This window comes from Rutilus rutilus (genome assembly GCF_951802725.1).
Source record: "Rutilus rutilus genome assembly, chromosome: 5".
NCBI lineage: Eukaryota > Metazoa > Chordata > Actinopteri > Cypriniformes > Leuciscidae > Rutilus > Rutilus rutilus.
Window position 1 is genome coordinate 24,337,739 of NC_140213.1, and position 11,434 is coordinate 24,349,172.

The window sequence follows — 11,434 nt, forward strand, 5'->3', positions numbered from 1 at the left end:
GAAATGTCCATTATTTGAGTTTTTGTTGAATAGTAAAATGAAATGTGAAATTTGTGGTTTGTAATAATAATAATAACAATAGCATCAACAAAATGCATTTAATAATGTTTAATAACCAGGCAATTTATCTAAGTCGTGAAATCCTTTTATTATATCTATATTTGTGATCTGTTGGCTTCATAACTGAATTAATTTCAGTATTATTTCATCATTTGCTTTTTGTCATTTCTCTCTGGTTTTAAAAGTACAATATAACACTTAGGAGCAAATATACACAGCAAGAGACCAAAGGCAGAAGCTAGAATAGCAAAGACATGGACAGCAACCATATACTTTCCACGAGAGCTCACATAAACTGGAATGAATGTTATCCACACAGCAAAAAATATAAGCATGCTAAATGTGATGAATTTAGCCTCATTAAAGTTATCTGGTAGTTTCCTGGCCAAAAATGCCAATAAGAAACACAAAGAAGATAGGAAACCGATATATCCTAACACACACCAAAAACCAATTTCAGATCCTACAGCACATTCAACAATTATTGTTGCACTCATGAACTTGGTGTTATATGCAGCAACAGGAGGCTTAGTTGTTAACCATACGATGCAAATAAGTGCTTGCACAAAAGTGCCCACGATTACACTTGATCTTTGTTTAGCAGGGCCAAACCACTTCATGACATTACTACCAGGGAGGGTGGCCCTGAATGCCATTAAAACTACTACAGTTTTTGCCAAGATGCATGAAATACAGAGAGAAAAGCTGATTCCAAAGGCTGGATAGCGAATCCGGCATAACCAGTCAGTGGGCTTCCCTATAAATGTCAGGCCAATCAGAAAGCATGCACAGAGGAACAGGAGGAGAAGGAAACTTAACTCCATATTGTTTCCTCGTATGACTGGTGTTTTCCTGTACATTATAAACACACCAAGCACTGATAATGCTGCACAGGCCCCGAATGCTGAAAATGCCCACAGGATTATTCCCAAGGGCTCCTGAAAAGACAAAAACTCTAATGTTTTGGGAATGCATTGGTCTTGGGCTTGGTTCGGCCATGTTTCCTTTGAACATGTCAGGCAATCATTTGAGTCTGTGGAAACATTGGAGGGAAGGGGAAGCATAAAACACAAATTTTCCCTTCTTCTCAGAAAACCATTAAGTGAGGAACTGTGAAGAACTTCACACCTGTTTCATTACTGATCTCTCCTTCAGCACACGGTATGCAGTCAAAGCAGCAAACTGGCTTTCCTTTTTGCCTGGCCTTCCTGGAGCCTGGCAGACAGCTTAGACTGCACAATGATTCTGGAGCCTAATGACCACAACAGAACAAGCAGTAGACAAACACTAGTCTGAACTCTGTTATAGGGTTGTGCCGTTAGACGATAGTATCGTGTATCGACGATAGCCAGAGATATCGCTGATGGCAGATGCCTTTGACGCTATCAATGCGATCATTGGTTCGTTTCCCCATTAATGTATTAAATTATTATTATTATTATTATTATTATTATTATAAAGCTAGTATTGTTATTAAATCAATATTAAGAACTACAATTAATTTGCCTTGCCTAAATTCATAACGACATCACCGACAGGCGCATTTGTACTCATACTACATACGTATTCCTCTAAGAAAATGTTTTTATAACAGACTAAAGAACAACATCCCACATCAAAATTGAATTGCAAGGTGATCCATTCACAAATTGTCAAGAGTGCTTGTTTTAACAGACGCATCATTCTTATACAGATCTAAGATGAAAACGGCATCGTTGTTCGTCAGTTTTTTGTTTCCACAGCACATTAACAAAACAACTTAGTACGTAGTACTGTAACACAGAACGTTGGCACAACGTAACCAAGCTTCTAACAATGTTTTAACAACATGGCCTACTACGTTGAGTGGTGAAGGTTGTTACAGCGTTGTCACAATGTTGACATTAAACCACCGTTCAGGGCCATTGCTTAAGGTTGTGCCTATGGTGTCTTGACAACCACTGGATTACATATGTACTCGTCACTACCCTGAAGCGTGAAAATCAGCCTTTTAAATTTCAACCGCCCGTTGGGCTCCGCTCATTGTGTTGTCTCATTCTTCATCGAGCGAGGATACGTGAGTATTGCGTTTAATTTACCTCAGCTAAATAAGATACATAATTATTCAAACACAACCTACAACTTCATTTTCTAATGTGACTAATGTAGCCTCGCTCGCACTGTTTAGTTTTTCATTTGATTTGTCTGCTATTTAGTCTCATTCTTTGCTCCTCTGGATTCACGAGTTCACACTTACAAATTATCAGAGAATAAATAGTTATGCGTATTTGGCGTGCTGTCCGGGGGGAGGGCTCCGAGCTTGGAAATTGGGCCCGAACCCAGAGTACTCCCCCCGTATATCTTGGTTAGGAAGATAACCAGGCAAGTGTGAGGAGATGGGGTGGTGGAGGGATGCTGAAAACTGTCGAGGAATATGGGTGAGTCGACTGTGTGTATTTATAGGCCTTTAGTCATGCTGATTGAGTGGACCTGTTGATTACTGATTGCTGATTGCTGACAGCTGGTTGGAATGACTTGTTAATAAAACATCATTTCATGAGTTCACACTTACAAATGATCAGAGAATAAATAGTTATGCGTATTTGGCATGCTGCCCGGGAGGAGGGCTCCGAGCTCGGAAATTGGGCCCGAACCCAGAGTACTCCCCCAAAAAGCTAAGTGAGCAAAGGACAGCCGCCAGCTTAAAGACCCCCCGAAAAGAGCGCAGAGATTGGCGGGCTGGCATTTCAAGGAGAAGCCTGGATGTTTGGCTGGGAGAGCTCTCGCAGCATCCGGCGGGAGTTCAATACTTATAGTGTCGGACGGGTAAGTCCTGCTGGCATCCTGGAAGGTAAAGTATGGATGTTCGAACAGGAGGGTTTTTGCGACAATAGTCACGGCATCGGAACGGGTAAACCTTGCCAGTCAGGAAAAGAGAAAAAACGTAAATGCTTGACCGGAAGGGTTTTGCTACGTCCGCTGGGAGATCAATACTCGCTGGACGGATAAAGAGAAGACATGGATGCTCGACCGGGAAACCTCTCGTTGTGTCTGCTGGGAGCTCAATACTCGCTGGACGGAGAAGGAGACGAAGATGCTTGACCTGGGGAACTCTCGGTGTATCCGCTGGGAGATCAATACTCGCTGGACAGAGAAGGAGGAGACGAAGATGCTTGGCCTGGAAACTCTTGTTGTGTCCGCTGGGAGATCAATACTCGCTGGACGGAGAAAAAGAAGACATAGATGCTCGACCGAGAAGGCTCTCGCTGCGTCCGCTGGGAGATCAATACTCGCTGGACGGGGGAAAGAGAAGACATAGATTTTTTTATATATATATTTTTTTTACCTGACAAGGGTTAGGTAGGCTTTTTTGATATGGAATCGGTTGGTCCTGATGTAGCTTTGGTAAGCATCTGAGGACCATCTTCCGAGAGCTTGGATCTGCTGCTGGGAGAGGCCCTTTTGGGCTGCTGAGGTTGCTGCCCCAATGCGGAATGAATGGCTGGAGAAATTTTTGGCTGGGATGCCTGATTTCTGGAGAACGGATTATAGGTGCTTTTGGAACCAAAAGCGTGTTGCGGGTTTGTTGGAGTCATCTACAAATAGGGGTTCGAGAGGGGATTTAGCATGAGAGTTTCTCAGTTGAAGGTATGCCAGTATAGTTTGGTATGGTTGAATTGGTGACGAGAGGTTGAAAATGTATATGAGGTGGCCTTTTTTGGTTTGGTCTGTTTTGCTCTGTTTAATCAGAAAAGAGATTGTTTCACTGTTAAGTACTGATAGGTCTGAGATGCTTGGGTGGACTTTTGGGTAAAATCTGGAAGTGATAGCCAGTTCCGAGCATCTGAGAAAACCGAAAAAAGCTAGAATAAACATGGCGTCGAGAGTGCGAGATGCATTAGGGGATTGGTATCCTGTGCGGAGGGTATGAATACATTTAGTAAGAATATCTAACGTTATGGGTTGTCTGGAGTCAGAACGGGTGGGCTGGGATCGTTGGATGCCTTTAATTAGGAGGGAGGTTTGTGAATTATTTATCTCTGGGGAGGGGGTTTGTGACACAATTTGTGAAAAAATTGGATACCGCTCAGGTAGCCTTTGATGGACCCGACTTGGAGGCCCTTAACGCTGTTAAGGTAAGAGATGAAGGAGGTTATCGAAAGGAGAGAAAAATCAGGGAATGGCGTGTTATAGGTAAAGTGGAAGGCTTTAAAACATCTCCATGCGGTCACATAGAATTGGAGAGTTCTGGGAGAAATTGCTTGAAAAATGGTGTCGAGCGATGTGTCGAGGAGGGGGTTTAATGGGTGGGTTATGGAAATATTAATTCCGAATAATGAGGTACTGGAGTTTGGAATTTGTCCGCCTCTGGAGCCAGCGTCCTGAATTTCTGAAACATAAAGCGAGACAGAGAGTCAGCAATTTGTTTTTTTGATCCGGGGATATATTTGGCAATTAAGATAAATTGATCACACGCTGAAATCCAGATTAGACGTCTTAAAAGTGGCATCAGCGCGGGTGAATGGGAACGGCCTTTATTAATGCACTGGACTGTAGCTTCATTGTCACAATGCACTAAGATACTGCTAGCAGTCCATTCTTTCCCCCACAGGAAGGCTGCTACCACGAGAGGGTAAAGCTCGAATAATGCTGAGGACTGTAGTGTGTCCTGGATTTGGGGGGGCCATGCGAACCAGCGTCCTTGGCAAAAAAAAAACTAAACCGACTGAGGGGGCTTTATCTGTGAATATCTGGATGTCGATGGGGGAGGAAATTTGGTTCTTATAAAAAAAAAGATAGACCGTTTCATTGTTTAAGGAATGTTATCCATAGCTTGAGTTTGTCGCGGCACGCTGGAGTTAGGGAAATAAGATCCTCTAGTGCGTGAACCGAAGACGCGAGAGAGAGGAGATGAGAAATGAAAGGGCGGCCTTGTGGGATGATGCTCATGGCGAAGTTTAAGTGGCCGAGCAGGGATAGGAGTTCGCGTTTGGAACACTTTGAACTGTCTATGAGGGTAGATAAGATGAGATTTTTTCCTTGGGCAGGGAGGCCTGGTATTTAACCGAATCTAAGTTAATGCTAAGGAACTCGATCGATGTGGCGGGACCCATGGTTTTCTCTTGGGCGATGGGGATTCCGAGCTCGGAAAAAACGTTTTGAACTGTGAGGATCTGAGCTGCTGGAATGGCGTCAGGTGGCGAAATTATCAGAAAATCGTCCAGCAGGTGAATGAGGTGAGGAATTGCATAATTGTTTGACGAAATCCAGCAAACGGCTTCAGATAGCAATGTAAAACATTTTGGGGCTGCTTTTGCATCCAAAAGTTAAGCGTACGGCAAAACAGAATTTCCCATGCCAGCGCACTCCGAATAAGTGCCAAGAATCCGGGTGGATGGGCATCACTTTGAAAGCCGAAGTGATGTCAACTTTTGCGAGTCAAGCGCCCCGACCCTCGATTTTTATCAGGTCGACTGCCTGATCTACGTCGTGGTATTTGAGAGAGAATTCGTCAAGTAGGACTTAATGCTTGGGAACAGGGAATTATGTGGAGCTGACAGATTATGAGGCATTTCTTACCTGAAAACTTTCTCGTAGCCACTTCGATGGGGCTAATGCGAAAAACTTTGAATGGAGGATCTTCAAAAGGGCCAATCATAAAGCCTGTAATGTCTACTACATCGGGCTCGGCCGATTGGAGCCGATTGGAGATTATTGCAGATGATATTTTGTGAGAGCGGGCATTCCACTCCAGGTTTAAAACCGTGTTGGAGTCGATACATTTATTTTTTATTTTTTATTGACATCTTTAAACACGGGGCATACAGGACGGGCATGAGCACCGCCGCAGAAGCTGCATATGTGCAAGTACCGACAACGCTGCCTGGTGCACTTGCCGATGTTAAAGTTGTTGCAAGGCTGTTTGTTGTCAGTAGATGCTCTGGAGCTGAAATTAGCATCGTGGGGATTGATAGATGCCGGTCTTGGCACGTAGCTGGTGGAATTAACTGGTGCTGTGTCCGGGCAGGGGGGAATGGAGGGGTTAACTTGTGGGCACGATGTAGTAGAATGTGCCACTGACCTGCAGACTGCGCAAGAAATGTTCCTGCAGCCAAGGAATACTCTGCTGTGTAGGTCGGTGTCGAGTGCTCCCCAGTAAGGGCACTGGTTCCACTGGGAAACCCTAACAGCGCACTTTGCTGAGAAGAGTTTGTGGTAAGTGTAAAAGTGCCCTCCCCCGTAGGACAACGCGAGCTCGGCTATGAGGGCTAGATAGTCGTTCAGTTTGCGCCACCTATGAGGGAAGGCTGAACAAATGACTTCTGTGAGGCGGCTGAAGGCGATAGAAAATTCGGAAAAAGAAAGTAAACGTGACGAATGTGTGTTTTGGTTTTTTAACGTGACTGAAAAATCCCCGCGGTCTAACTGGCGGTGAGAATCAGAAGCGGGAAGCAGAGAAAGTAAAAGTGAAAGGTCTATGTCTGCACCTGCCAGGATCTGTGCTCGGATGTTGTGAGCCATAGGGGGCGGTTCCAAGGCGACGGCATTTGATGGGACGGGCAATGGTGTAGCTGTAAAAAGAGAATAATGTGATTTTATATTTAAGAGAGAGCTGTAGGGGAGAGAAGCCGGGGCTGTGACTATTGGCGGAGGCAGCCTCACGCTTAAGTCTGCCTGTGGGGCTTGAGGAGGGAAATTGAGAGAAGCAGGGGGAAGAGAAGGGTAGAAATGAGAAGCGTGAGCCTGTGTTGCAAACGGAGGCAGACTTGCGCTTGCTTGTGCTGCAGGCCACTGAAAAGGGGAGGGGTTAGCGGTAGTCGCAGGAAGATGATGTAATGTATGGGCCTGCGCCGCTAGCGGAGGCAGCCTCACGCTAGCGTCTGCTACGGGAGCTGGAGGCCACTGCAAAGGAAAGAGGTTAGAAACTTCGGGAAGAAGGTGCTGGGAGGTTAAGCGGGGGCCGGAGGGCCCATCTGTGTATGGCGCTACGGCAGGACGACCCGCGCTGACATGCTGAGCTGAAACTGAAGGCGAATGAAGTCTCGCAGCTGTGGAATCCGGGGCGCGGCCTAGGCTCGCTGAAGGCCTGGTGCTGTGGCCCGCTGCACGCCGAAAACCGGATCTTGTACGAGAGGAAGGTGGCGGTGTCGGGCGAGGCGAATCCGGGGCCTCCCGAGTTTTGCCTTGCCTGCTTGCCGCCTTGGAAGCTGGGGTGGACTTAGGAGAGAGGTTTGCTGATTGCAAGGTAACATACAGTTTGTATAGTTGTGCCTTGTTCATCCTGCGTGAGGGCTGAACATCAGAATTTATCAGCGCTTGCCTCAAACTTAAAACTGTCCACTTTCCAATAGGCGGAATCGTAGGCACGGCTGAATGATAGGAGGATGCCGGGGAGGAAGCTGGAGTCCTCGCCGGTGGAGGTGAGGGTAGGCCTCGGCATCTTGGCGTGCAGTGAGTTGCTTGGGCGGATCGGCGTCCGCGAGATGAAGCCTGGGGCTCAGTGGCGATATCAGGCAGAGAAGGAGTGGTCCTGGGGCCGGCTGATGGCGATAGAGGAACCGGAGTACAGTCGAACTCGTCGTCGGACGGAGATAGTTGGACTTGGGACATCGTAGCAGTATGGAAAACCAAATGCTGAAAACTGTCAAGGAATATGGGTGAGTCGACTGTGTGTATTTATAGGCCTTTAATCATGCTGAGACCTGTTGTGGACCTGTTGATTACTGATTGCTGACAGCTGGTTGGAATGACTTGATTGTTTGATCATTAGAACGTGTTCCTCCCGAAACTTGTTAATAAAACATAATTTTGTGGATGTTTCCTGGACTGATTACGGTTATCGAACTTTAATTAAATGTTCTGATCTTTGCTTTTTATGTTTTATAAATTTGTATATTCGTTTTTTTTTACTTTTTTCACAATTGTATGACTTTTGGAAGTGCAATTTGATTGCCATATGCAGTTTAAATAAAGTTGAATGAATGTAACCTTCTGTATTTTTTTCTCTTCAAAGTGTACACTTGCAGGTGTTGATTATGATTAGGCTAATTTACTGATAGGTCCATTAAATAATAATAAGGATAAACAATATTTAAAAAGTATGTAATTATCTAACATTTGACTAATTAAAAATTAACCTCAAAACATAACATGCTAAATGGGGCACATCTAGCATAAAAAATAATAATAATATATATATATTTTTAATTGTCAGAACATTGTCGCTCAGTTGCTGAATGTCGTGCAACAACGTTTCTACAGCCCCACCCCCCTCACGATAATATCATGTAGGCTATCGCCAATTTCACAGGCTGACGATAGGACAATATGAAAATGGAGCATATCGCCCAACACTACTCTGTTAGACTGTATATCATTAAGTACTTTCCTTGCAAAAGAGAAATATCAGACAGATAATCACTCATCTAATTAACTGACCAATGTAAAAACCTAAAATGTTGCTGGAACATCTATATAAAACAATGAAAAATTGCATATGTAATATAAATTCAAATGTGTATACATTTACTACAAAATAAAATCAACAGTGCATTTCCATTTTAAATTATGAAACTGGATTCTTCTTAGTTCAGCCATAAACATTAAGTAGAGTTGAATGAAAAGCAAACATAGTAAACAGTATCTGGTGATGAGTGGGATGGCACACACCTTCTCTCCTCTGTGCCACATAATTACTGGCTCATCTATTATTAGGTCCTTGTCTTCTTCAAGGGAGGCATCATAGAATCCCACCCTCACTAGCTGAAGGGAGCCATCAGACCCTCTTTGCCAGTTCATCAGATCGTAGGATGCAATAGGATCACCGTTGTCATCAAATCTGACCTCTTCTCCTAATGTTGTGAAATGAGTTTGTTTCATGTAGTGAAGGAGCTTCGATGAAGGTTGGGAGAAAGGATAATGCCAAGTAAAGCACACACATTAAATACACACACACACACACACACACACACACACACACACACACACACACACACACATATATTGGAATGTATGGGCTGACAATGTAAAGCAGACAAACCTGCCATGGCAGAATTTGATATAGACTACCACATGTCCCATTTTGAAAGGGGCCCTTTCCTGGCACGCATGTGCTCATGTCGTGTAGTGCATGTGCAATTAGATACACAGCCTTATAAACGTTGTAGGACACTCTGAGTTGTGACACATCAGAATAAAGAGTGTACACATCATCCAAACTCTCACTCCCATTGCAAGGTGGCCAGTTCTGTGCTGCTTCTCCATGTACATGGGTGTTTAAGGACTCATTCAGCCGACAATGAAAAGTCTCTTCCCAAAACTCAGAGAGAAAATTGGACAACTGCACAACAGAAACATTTACTCTTCTGAGGAAACTTCCAAGATATGGGATATCAGCTTTCCGTATGGCAAAACCCAATGTTCCCTTTAACAGATCATCAAAATCCTCCCAGAGGACTTTTGATGTGGCCCAGGCCTCACTGGCAATCCACTGAAGATGTGTGAGATTTTGTCGTCTGCACTCTTTCAGGATACCATGCAGATATGAGTCCACAGAGAAGTTAATTATGACTGTGGCAGAAGAAGATTTCAAAATGTTCACAAGTTCCTCTGCTGCATCTTGCGTCAGTGCAACAGGATAAATGCGAACATAAGCAGGACAAATATTAAATATTTCTGACTCTTTCAGGAAGAGCTGGATGGCAAACCGAGCATAGTCTGTATCCACACCGATCACCCCAACCCATGTCCATTGAAAATAATATACAAGTTTTACCAAAGCTTTAATCTGAAATAGATCACTTGGCATTGTCCGCATGAATGCTGAAAACTCTCTCTTGTTACTGAGACAGGAACAGGATGCAAAGTAGCTTACCTAAAATATAAAAACACAACATTTTAGTAAGATTAGCAATGCACTATAAATACAAGACAACAAACATATATCACTCTAATAAAACTGTCATTGGAACAAATCTATGTACTTTATTTAATACATTCTGAAAACCAAATGCAAATATGCACACACACACACACCATAAGGGAATCTGAATAATCAGAAAACATACATCAAGGTCACAATATGTATTACCAAGACAAAGTGATAAAACATAATATAATGTTAAATGATTTTATTTTACTAAGGGTATTTTGAATGAGTCTAGAGTTCTCAGAACAGCCATGGAGACTCCTGATGATGCCTCTCCCACAATTACAGGGCTTGGCTGCTTTTGTGTGTCTTCACAGCTTTGTCCACTGTCCCTCTCTGGCTGTCCATTGACAAGGAGAAGAGACCTCTTGACAGATACAGGTATGTCATCACCGCTGTCCCTGATGTGGTAGCCCAGAGATAGGTTTTGCAAAAGATCTTGCCGCTGGTTTATTTCTCTCACAGCAAAGATCATCGTCTGCATCCACCTCAGTGCTCGAGGGGTAAAGCTGCAATAAAACAAAGTAAACTTATTTAAAATTAGGTCAAATAGATCAGTCAATATGATTTAAATTTGAGTTATATTTTTCTTATCTTCCAGAAGATAAAACCATATCGCACAATTTATATTTAATTAGCTTAGGTTTGGTTGTGAAAGTTGAAACCAATGGTATTGTGCTGGAATGCAAAGGAAAAATCCCTCCCAGAACCACATCTCCTCCCTGGTAAAAGCTGTAAGTATCCTCATCTCCTTGATAGATGCACTTATCTTTACCATTAGACTGACTCTGCACACTAACACACAGCAGAGGCCAAAATGTCAGAAGAGTTGCATACAGTCGTGCCATAACTGACATAGACAAATGGACCTGGTGGGTTTTACATCTACATTTATACAATCTGCAATCAAGGGATGGCCTCACAGGCGGAGTTTGGGGGAGGGGTGGGGGGAGCCCAGACCAGAGCCAATGATTTTGTCTGAGCTATGATGAATATTTTATGATTATTATTATTTTAGTGTAGAATGAGTAAAACTGTTTGTTGTTAGCATGCGTGCGTGCGTACGAGTTGACATTATCTTAATTTGTACTTAGGTGAAAGTGCAATAATTCTGATGAAATGTGAGAACAATGGCTGTTGCAATTACAATTTTGAGCAAAATAATTGTGATCAATTTAACCATTATGCAGCACGATGAAAATGTGACTACATTTTCATTTACTAAAACTAGACTAAACCGCCTAGATGTTTAGTCAACTTTAACTTGACTAAACAAAAATGTCTCAGGTTACAACAGTAGCCCTGGTTCCCTGAAGAGGGAACGAGACGCTGAGGGAATGCCTCTGGACATATGCATCTAAAGCCCTTACTGGGCACAGCAGATTAAATTTCTCCTGATCTGAAGAATGAAAGGGAGGAGGACAAAAGGCCTGCAACATAATAGGCCCTGAAATATTAGTGGGGACC

General features: G+C 43.5%; 1 protein-coding gene across 1 annotated transcript; it reads right to left on the reverse strand.

Moving 5' to 3' along the window:
- Window positions 1–200: 200 nt before the first annotated feature.
- Window positions 201–10,815, reverse strand: LOC311290413 (extracellular calcium-sensing receptor-like; the record flags this gene model as incomplete). The annotated part of the gene is made up of 6 exons (XM_084408868.1): window positions 201–1,093; window positions 1,189–1,312; window positions 8,710–8,931; window positions 9,080–9,913; window positions 10,179–10,476; window positions 10,589–10,815. 6 exons carry the CDS (start codon window positions 10,813–10,815, stop codon window positions 201–203), a joined length of 2,598 nt encoding a protein of 865 aa, XP_084264994.1.
- Window positions 10,816–11,434: the final 619 nt, after the last annotated feature.